The 21,535-nt window shown below is 38.3% G+C and overlaps 1 protein-coding gene across 2 annotated transcripts in view; it reads left to right on the top strand.

The window, feature by feature from the left end:
- Positions 1-21,535, top strand: part of SEL1L2 (SEL1L2 adaptor subunit of ERAD E3 ligase) — a 78,103-nt gene that overhangs the window by 9,351 nt on the left and 47,217 nt on the right. For both annotated transcript variants that reach the window (XM_034641191.1, XM_019798910.2), the window contains exons 2-3: positions 6,823-6,925; positions 11,399-11,561. In XM_034641191.1, the coding sequence (XP_034497082.1) occupies positions 6,876-6,925; positions 11,399-11,561 (213 nt within the window). In that variant the 5' untranslated portion in view covers positions 6,823-6,875. The remainder of the gene's footprint in view (positions 1-6,822; positions 6,926-11,398; positions 11,562-21,535) is intronic.

Raw genomic sequence — 21,535 nt, 5'->3', positions numbered from 1 at the left:
AATATATATTAACTAAATTAACTATCAAAATTTTAAAGTTTGTGTGTACACCACCCAAAATTATCTCATGTACCCTTTGGGCAACACTAATGAAAGGTGATGCTGCCCAACCAGCAGGCACTCTTGCCCCCCTGAGGGCCTTGAATATAGCATGTCACCATCTATCTCTTGTCCCTTTTGCTCCCACTCATTACTGAAGGGCTTCTCATTACCCAAGGTCTCCCACAAGCTCTGCCTTCTTAAGTAGTCATGTCTAAACCCACTGGACTGGGTATGATCCGGTGTGCATAATGATGCTCTCAATCATCAAGACCAGGCTAAATCATGCTCATTATCTTCTGTTGGGGACGGTGGATGAATGTATTATATAATTTTTAGACAGATTTCCATCAGAAAACAGTCAAAATAAAAAGGGATATGACTTCGAATAGGAAAAAATGATTCATGTGAAACACATTTCTCAATAATGTCAGATAAGAGAAGTGTAACTATAAATAAACAACCCATTGTTTAAAATACTTAAATCACAATAAATTTATTTTTTAATGTATTTTGGACCTGGTTTTTTAAATTTTTCAGTAATTGACAGTAACTTCGTGTTTCTTACATAATTCTACATTTTGTGTAGCTCTGAGAAGCAGTATGAGCAGACTGTGCAGTCAGACTGCCTACAATTTGAATCCTTGCCTACCAGGTACCAACTGTATGACATTGGGCAGGTAACTTAACCTCTCTGTGCCTATATCACCTCATCTGTAAAACAAGGATAATAGCTCCTTGCTCTTATCATCAGTAAAAAAAAACTGCCTGGTGCCTAAGTGGTTTATAAATATTAGCTTTTATTATAACACCATAATTATTGGTTTTGATGCTTCATTTGTTTTATAAACCATATTTCTTTCTACTAAACGAAGAGTTTTAGACAGTGAATTAGTCTTTGAAAGTCAGAATCCTTGTTGTTTCAAGTTTTACTTAGTAGATATTTGAGGAGAAAGTTTTTTCTACTTATAACACAATTCATCTACCATTTCCTAGCACTACCGCTGGAGTTATTTATGTCTTACAACAATGAGCTGGGGACAGTGTGAATAAACTTGATTATTGTAAATATCTGTGCTATTATCCAAGTGCATTTGAGTTAATCGCATCTTTATCTGACTAAACTCTTTGCTGAGTCATTCTTTTTTAGATGGAATGTTATTTTTAGTAATGGATCATTATTCTCCCTCCTTATCTGGTATTGTATCTTCCTGGCACACATTAAGGCAAATGTGAAGAGCTCTTCTGATGCATTATTCAGAAAATCAGAAGCTGAAGTTGGTTTATATCAAATTCAACTGAAATTAAGTAAGAAAGATCCAGTGCCTGTGTAGGCAAGATTTTCTTCAAGGGAAAGAACTTCCCATTTTTATCTCTTCGTATCATTTTAATGTTGAAAGCACCTGATCTTAAGTCAGACTAAAAGACATTCATCTCCTAGCTTAATTTTTAATTCCTTTAACTCTCAGTGATCCTTTATGTTATTTTTGATGTAACTATAATTTGAGATTCAAAATCATGAATCTATTGTTCTTTATCCTTTTGTTATTTTAGATGATTTAAATGGTATTTATGATTTTTGTGGGGAAACATAGAAGAGAGTGAGGAATGCAGGATAAGGCAAAGGAAGGAGTTGGGCAAAGATAGGGTTTCAGGAGAACTTTAGGGCTTTAAGAGTGAATTGCGGGGAACCTGGGTGGCTCAATGGGTTAAGCGTCAGCCTTCGGCTCAGGTCATGATCTCAGGGTCCTGGGATCGAGCCCCACATGGGGCTTCCTGTTCAGCAGGGTGTCTGCTTCTCCCTCTCTCTGCCACTCTCCCCCATTCCTGCTCTCTCTCACTCACCCTCTTTCTCTTTCTCTCAAATAAATAAATAAAATCTTAAAAAAAAAAAAAAAGAGTGAGTTGCACTAGAGGATTCCCCCTTTCCATAGGCAAGGGGTTAGGCTGGTATCCCCACACCAATCAGTTAATGGCTACAGGCCACCTGTACCCTGCAGGGGTCACATGTCCATATGGAAGACTTTGTCTTATTTGCAAGACCTCCTCAATTCCAAAAATCTTTGCGTCTATTTCTCAGCAGTCATTTACCAGCCACATGCAGAGCTATTTCACCAATATAATTTCAAACTCCAGAATAATTGTCTGATCAGAGCCACTTTCCTGCCACTTCTGCTCCTTCTCTTTCTCCTATCAAACTTGCCTTCACCTTCACAATGACCTCAGTTCCCTTCCCCCACTCCCTTTTCACCTCTCTGTTCCCTCCCCTCAGTATCACTAACTCCCACAGTCAGCCTGGACCGCATGGCTAAACGTGACCTTCAAGCCCTCACTCTTTATTTGGGACAGATCGCCCCCCTCTTACTGTTTCATACCCATTTGTGTAGATTGTTTCATTTGTATAGATTGTTTCCTCCAAATAGAGTGACAGTTTCGTCTTCTTGGCCTGACAAACTCCTATCTACCTTTCAATAACTATCTAAAGTGTCCTTTCATCTGTGAAGATTTCTTTATTTCCCCTAGTGAGAGTAGGGTGTCTAAGTGAGCATTTGCTGTTTGGCGGCTTCCCATCCATTTTACTTTTCTCACCATCCCACTTTCTTTTTGAGGAATTAAATGTTCCCCAGTGGATACATTCTTATAAGAATGTAATGAGAAGCCTTATCTTCTCTAATTAGGTCCATCAGAATCATCATGGAGTCTGGAGCAAAGAGGAGCAGATCCTAAAACGATTGGATTTCAGTCCAACCCTGTAGCAGCATCTGTCTCTGCTTCCAGAGAGCTTTGATTCCTGACTGACCCCATTGATTTTATAGCTTTCAATAGCCTCCCAGTAAGTTCCCTTTGCTTAAGTCAAACAGATTTCTATTGCTTACAAACAGAGAAGGCTCCTGTAACTCTCACAGTGCCTTATTACAGAGTGCCTACCACATGACATTGTAATTTTTGGTAAACATGTCTGTCTCCCCTGCCAGGCTGAGACAGCATCTCTGTCATCTGTGGAAACACAACATCTAGCATTGTGTCTAACACATGATAAGTATTCAATGCATACCAATTAAATGGACAAGTAAATGTACGAATGACAAAGGATAAGTTGATTCCAGCTCTTTTCTTTTTCATTAATATCTGTAGCAAGCAAGTGGGCCCTTTTTGTTCCAAAGCTTTGCTTCTTTTTTTTTTTTTTTTTTTTTTTTTTTTTTTTAATTAGACAGAGATAGAGACAGCCAGCGAGAGAGGGAACACAAGCAGGGGGAGTGGGACAGGAAGAAGCAGGCTCATAGCAGAGGAGCCTGATGTGGGGGCTCGATCCCATAACGCCGGGATCACGCCCTGAGCCGAAGGCAGACGCTTAACTGCTGTGCCACCCAGGCGCCCCCCAAAGCTTTGCTTCTATTCCTTATCAACAAGAGGGTTCTTCATGAATTCCACAACAACAAGTGACAGGAAGTGAGGAATAGACTTGATTAGAGAAATTTACAGTAAGAGGGTCAGCAAGAGAAGGCATAGAATCCCAGTTCTCCCATTATCTCACAGAGAGGTAAGCTGGGTCCCATGATTGCTGCATACACGGAAGGTACTACTAAACTGCCTACTTAGTGTATAATAATGAGAAAGTGACCTTGTCAAAGGTGGGCTACTTGAGTGCCCAGCTGCCTAGGAAAGGCAGATGTCCAGCACCTAGAGACATTGGGGGACCATGGGAAATTACAATCCTTCCTATTTTTAAAAGGAAGCCATTGATCTGATAGAAACCTGAGTTGGGTGCATCCCTTCCCGCAGGGAGAAGGAGCAGCTTGTTTTTCATGTGATCCAGAGTTGGCATCTGTATTACTTTGCTAGGGATATCATAATAAAATATCACAGGCTGGGTGGCTGAAACAGCAGAAATTTATTTTCTCACAGTTCTGGAGGCTGAAGGTCCATGATCAAAGTGTCAGCAGGTTTGGTTTCATTCTGAGGCTTCTCTCCATGGCTTATGGATTCTCACTCTGTCCTTACATGGCCTTTTCTTAATGCCTGCATGCCCCTGGTGTCTCTTTCTCTTCTTATAAGGACACCAGTCATATTGGATTAAAACCCCACCTCAATGGCCTCATTTTAACTTAATCACCTCTTTAAAGAACTTATCTCCAAATAAAATTACATTCTGAGATACTGGGGATTAGGACTTAAACATATGAATTTAGGGGGGAGACACAATTCAGCCTGTAGTAGCATCCAAGATAGTTATGAAATAATAAGTAAGACTGAAGAAGTAATAACATGTCAAGAACTCTGTATAAATTATGTGTCTCTGACAAACCCTGAAATACAAATTCATCTCGTTGAAATGCTTCCCATATTTGCTGCTATATGAAATAGTGCTCTGGCACACCTACTCTGCCCTCTTTTACTCTTGAGGCCCATGCCCACCACTTCTCAAGTCAGCCTAGAGCTCTTATCAGGACAGAACACAGGCATCCACTAGTTGGCTGTTCAGAAGACTCCAGGGGCACCTGGGTGGCACAGCGGTTAAGCGTCTGCCTTTGGCTCAGGGCGTGATCCCAGCGTTATGGGATCGAGCCCCACATCAGACTCCTCTGCTATGAGCCTGCTTCTTCCTCTCCTACTCCCACTGCTTGTGTTCCCTCTCTCACTGGCTGTCTCTCTGTCTGTCAAATAAATAAAATCTTTAAAAAAAAAAAAAAGAAGACTCCACATTCAGAAAGGTCCTTTACATCAAGTTCAGAATGGTCTCCTCATGTCATTTCCTGACTGTGCTTTCCCCAAATTTGGAAATTGTTAAACCATAAAAAGGAAATTAAAGTGTTGTCAAGATAACTTTATCTGATAGTTGAGTCCCCTTATAGTAAAGAAAATTTGTATTTCAATACATTTGGGAAGCCAAAAAAAGAATGACAAATTAGAGTAAAAGCCATGGGTAGAAATCTGTAGTGGTAAATTATTTCTCATATGTATATGCATGCACAGGCAACCTTTCAAAATGTATTCTTGCTCTTTGAAAGCATGGTAATAGGAGCAATTGCTATTCCAAACACAGTTTAGTAGGTTTTCCCATTATTTTTCCTCTCTAATCGTGACTATAGATAGAATATAACTCAAAGCAGAAATTAGATGCTAAAAGTGTCTGGTGTTACTGAATTGATTGGATAACTTGAAGCATTCAAAATAATTGCAAATTAACTTTAAGTTAAAAAACATTTTTTAATTTAAAAAAGAAATTGAACAACCCTGATGGTTTGTTGGGAAGAAGAAAAACAGGAACCACTTAAAGATTTTTGTGGTCTTGTTAATGAGGCATCAGATCTCAAAATGCCTTTTTAAAAATGGTTTCAGGCATGATTCACCTAATCAGAGGTTTCACTGAGTGTCATAATGGGCTTCAAGAGGCACTGTGCTGTGGAAGAGTGTTGGAGTGGGGGGTGTGCACGTGCATTCTGGGGGTAGAGCGGGGTCTATAAAGCTGATTCTCTCTCCAAATAGTTTTCCACATCTTTAAACTGATGACAGTTGTTTGAAAATTATGAAGTGTTATATAAATGTTTGAGAAATATCATTATTGTAGCAGGTAAAATTCCATTTCTTTATTTTCTGTAAATCTTATAAAATTAATTCTGAGTCCCCATCCCCAAAAGGCAAGTTGTTATTGTGCTCTCTCTGTGTATTTTCCCCCAAGGTCTTAGAAAGGTTGTCAGGGAGGAGGAAGGAGCCTTGGGCAGAGCAAAATTTTCAGGGAGATTTTCAGGGAGAAGTTTTTTGCTTCCAATCCTAGATGCACACTATTTTTCTAGGAGATGCTCATTGCTCAGGTCCTCATATTCTCTTGGAATCTTATAGTTCTAAGATTTTGGGGCCATGATCAGACAAGGGAGTCTGAGAGATGAAATCTTGGTGTCTAAGATCCTTTCTTTAGGGTACACTGAACATCCCCTTTCCCTGGAGGCCTTGCTTCCTGCTTTGTATTTGCAGAAACTTGCATCTCTTTCCCAGACTAGGAGCAACTCTCTCCCTCCTACCATCAGAAGTATCTTTCTATCTCCTCCACCTTCCAGACACTTTCATAGAAGACAGAAAGAGGATAGTTTTTGTAGCTTCCACCTTCTGACTAAAGGCAAGGTGATCTTGAAATGCAGAAGTTAAAAAATAAGGAAAGTGTAAAGGAGGAAACATTTTCCCTCTACCCTTCTAGGTTCCCTCTACCCTTCTAGGTTCTTTTGGCTGTTTATTAATTAAATTGACATAAGACAGATCAATAGGAGGAAAACAAATTTAATTTCATATGTATGGGCAATTGAGGCTTATATGCCATCCTGAGCTAAGAAGGAGGTAAGGGTCTGGGGCTTCAAAGCGAAGGAAGACAATCGACACAGAAAGATGGGAAAAGCAAATGTTTGATAAACAAATGATTGTCATACCATGCAGAGACAATAGGTCAGAGAGGGAGTTGAATAAACATGCCCTGCCAACCTCCTCTCACCTTACCACACCTAGCCCATACTCTTCATAGTTATCTCTGGTGATAACTCTCTTCCTGGACCAGGCTCTCTATCTATCTAAATTCATAGAGGCAATTAAGGAGGAGGTAAAAAGCTCTTCCTGAGTATTTTTGGCCTTGATTAGCTTCAGCTCAGAATAATCCACATGCCAAAGTGGTACATTTTGGGGAGGCTCATCTGAACCTCTTCATGAGCAAAACCCAAACTAATATGGCAGCACATTATTTTAAAAATATAAAACATAAAAATAATGTTATTTTTCCTTGTTTGTCCATATATATAGTAAGAAAGCAAGCAAAGAAAAATTTCACAGATGAAGGAGACCAGCTGTTTAAGATGGGCATCAAGATTCTCCAGCAGTCTAAAAGCCAAAAACAAAAAGCCGAGTAAGTCTTTGTCCAGTTACCTAAGCCAACTCAAATTCCTGGCTGAGAAAAAAGAGCAATCCAAAATCTAGTTTGTCATTAAAAGCTTATTGGGATAACAAATGAGTTTATTTGCCCATAAGCTTTTGTTTTTAAAAGGCTCAGTTGATGTTTAAAGAATCCTAAAATTATCAGCCTAAACAAACAGAATTGTATGTGAAATTGTTGTCCCTACACTTCAAGTGAAATGCAGAATTAAGGTACTAATCTGAGTATTCAGGCAAAAATATTCTGTTGTGAGTTTATTAGGTATTTCAAATGAAATCAAATATGTTATCTGAATTAGAATGGTTGTTTTAGAATGCTTTATTCTGCCCAACTCAGCATTTGTAGAGCACTTTACGGTTTTCAAAGCACTTTCATGTACATGATTCCATCTTATCCCCAGAACAGCCTTAGGAGTTAAGAAGAGCTTCATTTTCCCCATTTAAACAGTTGGAAACAGAGATTCAAGGATGTTAAAGTGAAGTGATAAATAATACAGCTGGAAAGTAGCCAAGCTGTGGTGGTCTCACTCCATGTGCATCATTTCTCTTTTCACTTGTCTACTTTGTCTAAAGGGGAGGCAGAAATATCTTGTCCTCCCAGTAGAGGGACACAACATGAGGTCACCCCTCAAATCTCTAATTAAACACTTATTGAGATCAAATCCTAGCTCTACCATTCACTGGCCGTGTTATCCCTGGGCAAGTTATTTAACCTCCTTGTGTTCTGGATAGTACAGTTAGGCTCTTAGAAGATTGCCCAAGACATAGTAAGCAGAAGATAAGCATTTGTTATCTTTATCTCTTCCTCTAAGTGGTAAACAGAAGGTATAGGAGAAAAGAAAACAATTGTGTCTTGAAGCAATAATAAAAAGAAGGGGCTCTGGACCTCCAACAAGGAGACATCTTTTGTTTTTACACAGATTAGGCATAGCACCTGTGGGGGAAGCATCCCAGTGCTGTGGTAGCCATCCCTAGACAGGGCAGCAGCAGAGTCCCTGAATTCTTTCTTAAAGCCCAAAGCTTCCTAGAAGAGCATATAAGTATTGAGAAGAGGCACTCAACTATGAAGAACTTCCTTTTATTAAGCTCCTTCTTTGTGTTACTTATTGTTCTGAGCATTTATGTGTGGAATATCATTCATTGCTCACAATGATATTGTGAATCATAAATTGTTATCCCCAAATTACAGAGGAGGAAATGGAAGGTCAAAAATATTCTATAATTCTTCCAAAGTGACAAGAAGAAGAAAGTAAAGGAGTCAGTCGTCTCTCTAGGGGAAATTAAATCAGAATCTCCTTATAAGAGCAGAGGAAATCATTCCCTGCAAAACCTGGGTCTCATGCTGAGCATCTTTGGGGGCTGTCATGATGAGGATGGCGTCAAAACAGACCCCCAAAATACAATCCAGCCTGATAGGGAAGTCTGCTCACTCAGGTGCTCACTGAGTGGATGAGTAACAATAGAGAATTCTCAACCCAGCCCAGCTAGATGAAAGAACAATGGAATTCTGGAAAGGGGCTGGTCCCTGAGGTTTCAGATTCATTCTGCCTATAGCAAGTGAACCCAAGATGAGGGGCCCATTGCGTATGCCCTGTTAAATTCAAAGAAACCCTAGATTCAGTCCAATGGGACAAAATCACTCTTAGTAGCTCCTAAGTAACTGTCCACTTATCTTTGATAGGTACCTTCTTCTTTGGCTTAAAGAAAGGGGAGAAAACCCAGCCCTGAAAGCAGATTATCTAGCAGTGAAGGAGCCTTCATGCCACCTAGGTGTCATTCAACCTCAGGCTATTCTTGCCCAGCCTATCCTTGCCCAAGAGTGCCAGAAAAGCAGGCTTTAAAAAAAAAAAAAAGATTTTATTTTTAAGTAATCTCTACACCCAACACAGGGCTTGAACTCACAACCCTGAGATCAAGAGTCACATGCTCCACCAACTGAGTCAGCCAGGTGCCCCAAGAGCAGCTTATTTTTGCAGCAGCATAGGTATGTGAGAGGTGCATAAAGCCAAGTCCCCTGACGCTTCTGAGTTGGCAGTTAGGGAACTAAAACCAAATCTGCTCATAGCAAGAGATTTCAGGAATTTGTGGGAAAGCTGAATGAAATTCCTCCAAATGTCAGGATGGTCTGCTCTTCTCTTATGTCAGTTACATCCAGTCTAGCCATCTCAAAGACTCTGGTCAGGGGAAAGAAAAATGAACACCCTACTGACCACAGAGGAATCCTTTCTCTCCCATTCATTCCTCAATCCTGTGTCCTCCTTACTCCACCACTTCTTGTATAAGACAGAAGTAATACTAGTCCTTTTGGCTCATCCACATCCACATATTAATCCAATTCATTCATCCATTCAACTATAAATTGTTTAACAAATCAGTGCTGTTAGAAGTACAGATGTTAAGCAAGCATATGTCAGGGAGACATAGACTCGTCTATAGGAGTCAAGAAGCCTCAGAGATAGCCAGGGTTAGCTGTCAATAAGAATTACTCCCCATCAGCAAAGATTTGGAGATAAGTTGCTGCCCTACACCGAGTTTCTGATGAGTCCTAGAGATGCCTTTAGTCTCTTCCTTCCCCAGCACCCTCCTTAGCATCCAATACCAGGTTCTTTAGAAGTTATCCAGATATCTAACTGAACTTTCTTTTGGGGACGTGCTAATGCTGCCCAGTTTCTCTTACTTTTTCCCTCTTGGGGATTACAGCCCAGACCTTAATCCTTAATCCTTAACTTTCTTCAGCCCTACGTCCTGTTTCTAGTATTCCTTATATCACCTTGGACTTTCTTGACAGGGGACCAAGGCATCCACTCTCCCTTAGAATTAAAGACACCTAGATGGATTGGTTTTGCAACCTTTTGTTGCCCCCTGGGATCAGTGAATGGATATACTGCTGGCTTCCACAGCCCATCTCAGATTTTGCTGCCCTGGTACATATGGTGGCCCTTCTAATCCCAGCAGGCCATGTAGTTGCAGCAGCAAACCAGGTGGCAGAATGACTTCAGGGAGTTTGTGTCCCGATTGTCAGATTGTCAGGCCTATCTCTGAATGCCAGACATTTGCATTCATTGACCTTTAGACCTTCTGTCTTACTTGCCTTCTGGTCCCTAGAATCTAAGCTTGCTCTGACATGGGTTATTTTCTTGCTTGACCTCCTGTCTTCTTTTGTTCCACTGGAGGCTATTCTCTGTGTTGCCCTCCAGGACCCTAAAAGCCTATGTGGATAACATTCAGTCCGAGCCCATTCTATTCTGCTCCAGCCACCAAGAGCAAATTATTTTAGCATCAGCATCGATAGGCCGTACATAAAGCTGAATCTCCTGATCCTTCTGAGCAGCAGTGGTAGATTTGTGTATTTGTTCCTGTATTTGAGTCAAGGTCACTGGTAGAGGTTAATGCTTTCTGTTCTTACGCTACCAAAAAGGAAGTGATAAAAGTAAAAATAAATCCCAAAAGTACTCTCTGTCTCTGACACAAGTTTTCACCTTGCAAGGCTCTCTATCACTATTTGTTATACTGATCGGGTCCAGGTGATTTCTGAGCGGGACTCAGAAAATGCAATGTCCTATGACATCTATATTTATAATCACTAATTTTTCACATCATTTACCCACTAATTACAAGAGAATAATTACCATGCTATAGAACTTTTGAATTTATGCAGTAGTCCTAATAATAATAATAGTAGCTAAATTTATTGAGTGCTTACTATGTACCAGGTACTATGCCAAGGACTTCACATGGATTATCTCATTGAATCTTCCCAGCAACCCTATGAAGTAAGGGCTGTTGTTATCCCCACTTCATAGATGAAAGAGGCACAAAGAAGTTAAATAACTTGCCCGGAGCTCTCAAACTAGTAAGTGGTGGATCCAGATTTTGAACAAGGCAGTCAAGACTTAAGAGCCCTAATAACCATTGGATTTTATTTGGTTATTGTTTTTCCACACAGTCTGACTTTGCCTGCTGAAAACTATGTTCTGTTTTAGAAAATTATTTCAGAATATAAAGGGACCGTTGTTTTCATGATAGTAGCTTTCTAGATGTGACATTCCAGTTTTGATTATTTTTATTATATTGTTATATATTTCAGAGTTCATTTTGTAAAACAAATACTCAGATAATGTGGGTGGCTGTGGGAGAGTTCACCATTTTAGGACAAGTGCCTCAATTTTTCACTTCACTTGGTGAATAAGCTTAAAGCATGATGTATCCTATATATTTCTCCTTTTCAGCAGCTTCACTATTTGTCAGATATATCTGAAATTGTAATCTTAGATAATGTAAGGCTGAAAAAAGAACTACTAATCTATAGATGTGATGGACTTCATCTAAACTGTATTAATAGTAACAACGATAACTTGGTCCTACTTGTTAGAGAAAAGAAGCATGAAGGAGGGAGCAGAAAAACATTTTTGATAATCAAATCTCTACCTTCATATTTTTGAAACAGAGCCTACGTATTCTTTGCCAAAGCAGCTGACATGGGAAACTTGAAAGCTATGGAGAAAATGGCTGATGCTTTGCTATTTGGAAATTTTGGCATGCAAAATATAACAGCAGCTATCCAATTATATGAGTCTCTGGCTAAAGAAGGATCATATAAAGCCCAAAATGTGAGTTTTGAAAGAAAAGTAAGCCTTACATAGCTACATCCTAAAATAACAATAGACAAATAACATGTGAAAGGAGTTTAGCAATAGTATTCCCACTCTGCCACATGAACCCAGACCTAAGGAAGTTACAATAACACTCTGAAATAATGGTGTCAGGGCAGGGACACAGCAAGAGCCCTGGGCAAATACTTCTAGTTACATGGGTGACTCTCAGGAATGGAACAGAACTGCTCTCTAATTCAGCTTCCCATCTTATGTCCATGGATGTGTTTAGAAATAATTTAAGAAATCTGAGCCCCTAACATAATTAAATTTTACTTAAATATATTCAATTATACAAAAAAAAAAACCCAAAAAACAAAAAAACACAGAAGTAAATCCACGACCTTGCATGATGTTTGCCTGGTTTTTACATTTCCAACATTTTATAAACTAAATATATTTCCTTTTCTATTTTACTAAATGCATTTCATTTTATTGCAAGAATAGCATAAGCATTTCATAGAAAATCTGCAAACAGAGACATAAATAAATAAATAAATAAATAAATAAATGCTTTCACAAGCCAACCATTCTAACTCAACTGTTGTTAAGACTTCTTTATATTTTTGCTTAGCTTCTTCCTCATGCATCTCTCTTTTTACATCATCCTAATCACAATGCAAATGCATGGTATCATTTTGTTTCTGGCTATTTTCACTTAATTTATAGCAAAAGCATGTTTTTTTATGTTGTTAGTTTTTTTAATAAAAACATTTATTTCTGATTACAAAAGAAATTCATGCTCATTACAAAAAATGTCTGAGAATTCAGAAAGTGTGAAGAAGAAAGTAAAAGTTGTCTGAAACCTCTCCTCCCAGAGAACATTTTTGGTATCTCTGGGAGGAAAGTGCAGAAGCTAGACTTTGGAGTCAGAAAGACTTAAGTTCAAATCCATTCTGCCACTTGCTTATTGGATACCTCCTTAACAAGATCCTTTCTCCTTCTACATGAGAATGCCTTGGTACACTCTCTATTTCTGATTCCTTTAATCTAATAAGAGTAAAACGTTAAGTGTGTTTCTAGGTAGCATTGCTTATAATTGAAATGACTTCTGATTGACAAACTTCCTTTGCACTGGGGCAAACTGTGATGAACTGTAAATACCTGACAGTGGTAGTGATTCTTATGAGAACCCTGGACACTATACGTGTGGAACTGTTACTTGGGGAGGAGGCTTCTGCACCCACCTAGTGTGGATCTCACTGACTTGAGCCATCATCTGAGGGACCAAAGACAATGGCAGCTGGAGGACTGTGTGAACTGTAGCAAGAACTCCTACACAAGGAAAATCTGATGCTGCCCTGAGATACTGTAGTTCCAGTGCTGTATCCACCTTATTCAGGCTGATGGCAACTGGAGCCTTGGGAGCCTCAGGAGTCTCTGTGTTTGCTTAGTTGAAACAGAAGCTGGACCAGAAGACCTCTGATGGGTGGGAAAACCTCTCTAATTTTCATCTGTAGGGTTAGGATATGATAAAACCCCAGACACTCTGTCCATCTGGTTCACATTTATAGTTAATATTTAGCACAGTGCCTGGGATAAGAAATATACATTGAATGCTGAATCAATTAAATGATGAATGATTAAATGAAATTATGGTGGGGAATTAAAGTAATGTGTAAAGGCATTTAATTCCATACCTGGAACTTTGTAATCATTCATTATAAAGAAAGGATATAAATACTATTCTTCTAGAATTTTTCCCATAACTATGTAGAATTTTTTTTACAAAAATGAGATCATACTTTAACTGCTATTTCCTATTCTCTTTACTCACTTAATAATGTATTGTAAACATCTTCCCATGTAAATATATACAGATCAACATCACCGTTTTATTTTTTTAAGATTTATTTATTTATTATTTTAGGCAGGGGGAGGGGCAGAAAGGGAGGTAGAGGGAAAGAATCTCAGATGGACTCCTCACCAAGCACGGAGCCAGCCCAACATATGGCTTGATCTCACAACCCTGAATTCATGACCTGAGCCAAAATCAAGAGTCAGAGGCTCAACTGACTGAGCCACCGAAGCACCCCTCAATATCACCATCTTAAATATCTGTATAATTTTAATTTAAGTTATTGAATACTATTTTACCCCAGGGAATTTTTTGCATTTAAATACAAAATATTACATTTACAAAGGAGTAAACATTTATAAATGTTATAATAAAATACGAGAGTGTTTAAACCTTCATTGTCCAAATACAAAATGCCAAAACAGACTAAATGTTACCATCAGATGCAGCACTGTAAATAATATCTCTGAATTCCTTTCCAAACTAGTGAACATGTACTGTATTTTTTAGTGGGAGTATTAATTAGTTAATTAAGTCAACAGTTGTTTTGTTGACACGATGTGCCAAATGTAATCTGAGTTGATGGGTAGAAAAAGATTAATAGGTCACAGTCCTTATGGGTCAATCTGAAATATAAACACATAATTGCAGCACAGTTTAGGTAGACTACAATTATAAATTGCATTAGGCACAGAAAAGAGTCTAACTGGTTCTGCCTGGAGCAGGTGAGGAAGGCTTCTAGGAAAAAGTGACATTTATACCTAGTCTAGAATACTGGATATAGGCAGCATAAAAGATTTATTTGTCTGTATTTAAAGAAGTATTTGATACAAGGTCAAAACACTATTCCCAGAAAAGAAATTCCAAATTAATATAAATGGTACATTAAACACAGGGATTTGAGAGCTGAAATCAGAGTATCACTCCCCATACTCAGATTAATATGGTTCTATAGCATGGCCACAGACAGCCCTCTAATCCCAGTTAATTGATCATCAAATGCTTACCATTGATTTTAAGGAGAAACGGTGTCTGAGTGCTTATCCAGTGCCAGGAAGAACATCTCTAAATGCATAACCACTGGCCATGTGTTATCACAGCCGTCTTTGCAGAGACAGGCAGGCATTGTTGGGACAGTGTTCTCGAAAATGTACAATTATGGACTACAGGGTAGCATGTCATGGTAGCAGATGGGGTTCTATAATCAGAAAGCTGGACAATATGTGAATCCAGATTCTACAACCTAATGAGCCTCCCATCTTGTTCATTCTTTCAGTGTCACTTCTCTAAACCTCAGGTTTCCCAAACCCGCAAAGGGAACTGATGATAAGGTCACACTACTTTATAAGGTTGCTGCAAGACCAAATAATATCTGCACAATCCCTTAGAGATATTAAAGAACATCAATGAATAATATTGTGTAACGATTTTAGTCCTAAAGTCAATCAGTCCTGGCTTTACATCTCAGCTCCAACACTGGTTCTTGTGACCTGCCCTCTCTGAGTCTCAATTTCCTCATTGTTAAATGGAGATACCTGTCTGATATATGTATGTGTTTGGTCTCAGGAGGATAAGAAGATAGAATATGAGTGAGGACAAACTTATCACCTGGAAGGCTGACATTGACCTGATACACAAAATTCAACCACACTGCTTATTGAAATGCTACAATACTAGATGGCAAAAAATCTCTGTCCCAAGTACCTCCTATGCTCTTCCTGACATCCTGGACACCCTTATTCCTAACTTGGACTCCCCCTTCTCTCCTGACCTCCGCATAAGCTAGTGACCAATGTGTTAACATCTGGATGAGCAGGGAGCCTACACGACCCTGGTCTAGTACTACAGCTGGATTGCTGTGTTCTATTCTGAAACTTTTAAAAATTTTTTTATTCTTTTTTTTATAATAATATTTTTTTATTATATTATGTTAGTCACCATACAGTACATCCCTGGTTTTTGATGTAAAGTTCCATGATTCATTAGTTGCGTATAACACCCAGTGCACCATGCAATACATGCCCTCCTTACTACCCATCACCAGCCTATCCCATTCCTCCACCCCCCTCCCCCTGAAGCCCTCAGTTTGTTTCCCAGAGTCCATAGTCTCTCATGCTTCATTCCCTCTTCTGAAATTTTGCTCTCACCCCTGTCATCCCTATAGAAAAGTCTGTTTCCAATAGCAAGTCAGCTTGTAGTTGATTTGTCACCTTGTACAAGAACAACTAGTCAAAGAGATTCTATGCTACAAACAATGCTTAGTTCAATGACTGTGACTAGGATGGTCACATGCCATATTGATCACAGCTCTCTGATAGAGCACTAATAGGCTACAGGTTGGGTGACCATCTTCCTTCTCAGGCTATTTGTGCCACCCTGGTACAGGAATCCTGCCTGCACTCTTAAGAAATGTTGCTGGGAACTGTGAGGACAATGTAGCAACAGCAATGTGGCTAAAGAAGCTGGAACTATATACTAAGAATGGCAATGAAAAAGAATGAGAGGGATAGAGATAGAAAGAGAATGAAGAGAATGAAGACACCTATCTCTGGGGGAAAAAGGAAGAACAGAAATACTGAAATGTAATAAATGGAGAGTCTGGAATGCCAGAAGTCTAGCAAAGATCTGAGTTAACAAAGAAAAACAAAAAAGAGATGAACCCATAGTATAAAATGGCTTTGAGGGGTCAGGGGAAAATGCAATTTCAGGATACGTGTAAAGGGCAGCTGGATAGAGGGAAAGAAGCATAATTATTTCTTTCATGTACCTTGAAGGGTTCATCCCACAAAATTCTAAATCAAAGGAATTCTGATAAGGGCAACAAAAGCATTTAAGGTTATGAACAGAGTCCATTGTATTGATTTTCAAAGAAACTATATACCTTCCAGGATGACTGGGTGGCTCAGTCAGTAAGTGTCTGCCTTCGGCTCAGGTCATGATCCCAGAGTCCTGGGATCGAAACCCATGTCAGGCTCCACACTGAGTGGGGAACCTGCATCTCCCTCTCCCCCTGCTTGTGCTCATTCTCTTCCATAAATAAATAAAATCTTTAAAACAAAACAAAACAAAAAACCTTAATTAAATCATGGTAATCTCTAAATGGTGGGATTATTTGCAACTATTTTCTTTTTAAAAATACTTCACTGGGTTTTTTTCTCTAAATTTTCTATTCATGGGTATGTATTACTTTGATATCAGAAAAATCACTTAACTCAGACATGTACTTCCTTAGTTATACAGTTTAAAAAGGTTTACTGTGAATTATAAGAAAATCTATTCTATTATGTAAAAATGACATTAATTGATATATTAAGGAGGATGTGAGTGACTGAATGTTTTTCCATGCTTTGTAATTCTAGAATAATTCTATCTTAATGGCAAAGATTCCTCCCACTTTTCATTTATTTTAGATGTGAATGTTAGAGGTGTTTTGTAGAGGGACTGTAATTATTTTTTTTTAAAGATTTTATTTATTTATTTGACAGAGACAGCCAGCGAGAGAGGGAACACAAGCAGGGGGAGTGGGAGAGGAAGAAGCAGGCTCATAGCAGAGGAGCCTGATGTGGGGCTCGATCCCACAATGCCAGGATCACACCCTGAGCCGAAGGCAGACGCTTAACCGCTGTGCCACCCAGGCGCCCCATGAGGGACTGTAATTATTAGCACTGTGCTACTACTGAAAAAAATCATTTTTAGTATCAATCTAATAATCACTTTGATAATTTTAGGATTACCTGTGTAGAGCATTTCATCTTGATGTTAATGGTCTTTTTGTATAAAGGGTACAGACAGGATCTTAGTTGTTCATTAAGGTTGATTCACACTTCTGTTCGGTATGTAATTTGAGCTAAAAGTAATGATCTCAGATGCTTTCAAGCCTTATGCAGTAATTCAAGGAAAATGCTTAATCTTTTCTCTTTTAACAATAATTTCCTATATTAAAAGTAAAAGGAATATTTAACATTTAAATTGTTATTATGGAATCTGAGTAATTTGCTTTGAAATATAAAAAAATATCCTCTGTGCTAAACTCCTCCCATTCAAATCCCAGCTATTATAACTGTTTCTTACAAACCATGGCACAATTGTTGAATTCAGAATCAAGTCTTATCAACAGATCTAATTTGCAGAGCTTGGCCTTTAAAAACCACCAAATGTGTCATCGATGTCATCACTATTATACAGTTTCTCTTTTGACTTACACATTTTTTTTCTGGATTAAGCTTGAACCATTCTATAATCCATCTCATTTCATCTCAGCTGTATATCCAAAGAAAGACCAAATGCCTCAAACTGCTTATTGTAAAGGTGTTAGGTGACAATGTCCAAGTGTAAAGGAATAGGACAATGCTGACTATAATCAGAATATTCACTACATGAAAGCTCATAACATCTTTTGCCTTCCTTTATTGCTGGAAGGAAGGAAGGAAGGAAGGAAGGAAGGAAGGAAGGAAGGAAGGAAGGAAGGAAGAAGGAAGGAAGGAAGCAAAGAAGGAAGGAAAGAAGGAAGTTGAGCTCTCCAGAGAATTAATTCAAAATCACCCATTGTTATTTTTCAATGAAAGAGAGAGGGAACATGCCTTTTGGGCTGGCTTTAAAGCTGTTAAAATCATGGTTTCAGTCCTTACTTTCTAGAGTGAGCTTTATACAGAGAAAGACTCCCCTCCCCAGTCACAGGATGGAAATTTAACTCCCACACAATCCACAACTCACAAATTTCTTCGGCAGAATCCAGACAAAAAGTGTGATAAGCTGTGCACAAAATCATATACTTCTGGTGAAAGTATCTTAAAATACAAGCTCAACTGAATAGAACAGTATCTTAGTTTTCTTATATAAAGGTCAGTATATTTGTTTGCTGTCAACGTTTCTACATTAATAAACCAGTTTCTAAGTTGAGCAGAATGAAAAATTGCTAAGAGTTGCAAGAAAAATAAAAATCTAATATTGATTAAAGAAATCCTTAAAAGGAGCCAATTTAGCCATTTTAAATATAAACTAAGGGCTGGAGGAGTACCAGGATTCCAGACGCCTTCCATTTGTAATAACAGCCCTTATGGTCAACTTTCCATAAAAGGGAGCCTCTGAGACTAAAGAGGAATTGGTTGAAACATAGAAGACTTTTTTCAGTTTATGGATTAAATAGATTACACAGATTATATTTATAAGCCATATATTAGAGTTATTATGCAGTCAGTTCCCTAATTTAAAATATGACACAGGTCTTTGTCCTTGAAGTTATGATAAAAAGTTTAAGAAATTATTCATTTTGTTTTGATTGAATTATCAGACTTTTTGTATCTTTATTTTTGGGAGACATTTAACAAAACCTTGCAGGATGTTCTCATGGACTAGATGAAAAAATAGAAATGTTGGCTTTGATGACAGTGAATAAACAGTAGACTAATGGGGCGCCTGGGTGGCACAGCGGTTGGGCATCTGCCTTCAGCTCAGGGCGTGATCCCCGCGTTGTGGGATCGAGCCCCACATCAGGCTCCTCCTCTAGGGAGCCTGCTTCTTCCTCTCCCACTCCCCCTGCTTGTGTTCCCTCTCTCTCTGGTTGTCTCTATCTCGGTCGAATGAATAAATAAACGAAATCTTTTTTTAAAAAAAAGAGTAGACTAATGGGTTGATGCCAAGGTGAAAGCAAGTCTCTGGCAATACGCCAAAGGATTCTGCCTATGACCCTGTGCTCTTCAAATATTTCATCAACTCTTAGGTTGAATGGCTAAGACCAGATTGTTTTTAATAAAAAGCATGGATACATAATAAAAAAAAAAAACTTTTTTAAAAGCATGGAAAAGTATTTAATCAGTGATATACATAAAAGTGTGTAGTGAACTTCTAAAAATGGTAATAGGAATTACAATGAGTAGAACCTTGAAAATATCAGGAACACCAAAACAGACTTTTACAATTATATTCTGACAAAAAATAGTGTTGTGATCCTGTCAAGGAGAGGTACAAGGAGAAAAAGTGGAAAGGTAATGTAAATGACCTAAATCATCATCTGTAACATAGCAAAGCTACAGATAATGTGTGAAATATGAAAGTTAATAGTAAGTAGTAACAATTTATCAAGAATCATAATGGTGGTAAGCTATCAGAAGAAAACAGCTAAAATAATTAAAAGTGGTTGTTTATCAAAAGAATAAAAAGTGGCCTGGAAAGGAGCAAGACATTGATGTTTATATTTTAAGCCTTCAGAAGTATTAGAATTTTAATCTTTAATATGCATGTATTTTTAAATATACAAAAATTTAAATTTATTTATCAACTCATGCCCCAAGAAGGAATTGTGTTTAAAACAAAAAACAGAAATCCTCTCCAACTAAAAAGAAACCAGCATCCTTGGAAAATGTCAGATTCTGGGTGTGGGACAAGAAATGTATAAGATGTTCATGAAACATTTTATCATACAAAGTGTCATATCAATATGATACAAGGTATCATATCATACAATATGAGGGCAAGAAGGCTGTCAGAAAATACTATGGTCATGACTGAAGGACTGAGCTAACTCAAAATAGGCTCCTATTGACTAAAGATGGAAAAATTAAGCACTAAAATGACTAATTACCACAATGGACTGAAATACCTCAAATATACCTAAATTCATTAATTCATAATGATTAATAACTAAGAAGAAGTGGGATATCTCCACACTCGTCTGACTTTTGTCAAATATTGTGGCAATTTTTTCTTAAAAACAGCCACAGGAGGAGCGCCTGGGTGGCATAGGCTGTTAAGTATTGACTCTTGGTTTCAGCTCAGGTTGTGATCTCAGGGTCCTGGGATCGAGCCCCACATGGGCTTGGGATTCTCTCTCCCTTCTTCGTCTGCCCATCCCCCCCCTAAAATAAATAAATAAATTTTTTTAAGAAGTGGTCACAGATCTATTTCTGTTCCCATATGCTATTTCAGCACCCTAACCAACATAATCAAAAAGTGGTCTATTTCCCCTCCATTGCCTAAGGTAGATTCTTGACTACTTCAAACAATAAAGTTTGGTGGAAGTAATGCTACACTTCCAAGGGTAAGTCATAAAAAGGATACAGCTCTGCCTAGCTCTTTCAGGATGTTTACTCTTGGAATTCAGCCACCATGCTGTGAGGAAACGTATACTACTGGAGAGGCCACATGTAAGTGTTCTGACCATCAGCCCCAGCTAAGGTCTCAACCAATATCTAGCATCACCTGCCGAACATATATATGAACAAGCCTTCAGATGATTCTGTCCCCCAGCCTTTGAGTCTTCCAACTAAGGCCCCCGTACTGTGGATCAGAGACAAAACATGCTGACTCTGCTTTGACCGAGTTCTTGTCCCACAGAACCCTTACCATAATAAATGGTTGTTTTATGCCACTAGGTTTTGGGGTTATTTGCTACACAGCCATAGTAACTGGAACAAGGATAGAATGCACTTCTCAGAAGCGCCTGAAGCAGACTGCAGCAAGTATCTGCTTGGAGTGAGTTCAAAGTTGGCCCAATCCAGTTCCATCCCTGCGTACTGAGAGAACTTATAAACTATATCACTGCCAACTTGTCAGTGACTTTGAGTAACTAAGGAGGGCAGGAAAGGAGCCACAAGGCTTGGAGGATGTAAAATTCGGCAGATCACCCATAGTGCTGGTGAATTTAATGGTAAGACTCCCCATCATACTTTCAAAATGTTTGTTTTTGAAAATCCCATAAAATGAAACAGTATTGTTTGTCAAGCAGCATGAGTTCACTAAGAACATTCTGTATTAAGCAAGCTCTATTTTACAGGGTTGTTAGACTAAGAAATCTGAAAAATGTGGGAGAGATAATAATCCCATATTTTACCCACTATAAGACACCATCAACTGTAAGTTATATATTTTAAAACTATAAGTTATATAATTATACAAATGATGTCAATTAAAGTTTAAAATAATGTTTTCTTATTAGATTTTTTGTTTTACGCTTACTAAAAGTGCTGTTTTAGACATCTTAGAAAGATTTCTATCATGTCATTCTTTAATTACATACAAAAGTAAATACAAGTTAAATAAATTTAGGTGTTCCAAAATTCCTCTCATTCAGATCCTAACTAAATTGTTAGATTTATTAAAGTTAAGTCTAACTTAGAAAACTTCCTTTATGACTATC

Source organism: Ailuropoda melanoleuca, chromosome 13 (assembly GCF_002007445.2).
Source record: "Ailuropoda melanoleuca isolate Jingjing chromosome 13, ASM200744v2, whole genome shotgun sequence".
Taxonomy (NCBI): domain Eukaryota; kingdom Metazoa; phylum Chordata; class Mammalia; order Carnivora; family Ursidae; genus Ailuropoda; species Ailuropoda melanoleuca.
The sequence above is the reverse complement of the archived record's forward strand: the minus strand, read 5'-3'. Positions and strand labels throughout refer to the sequence as shown.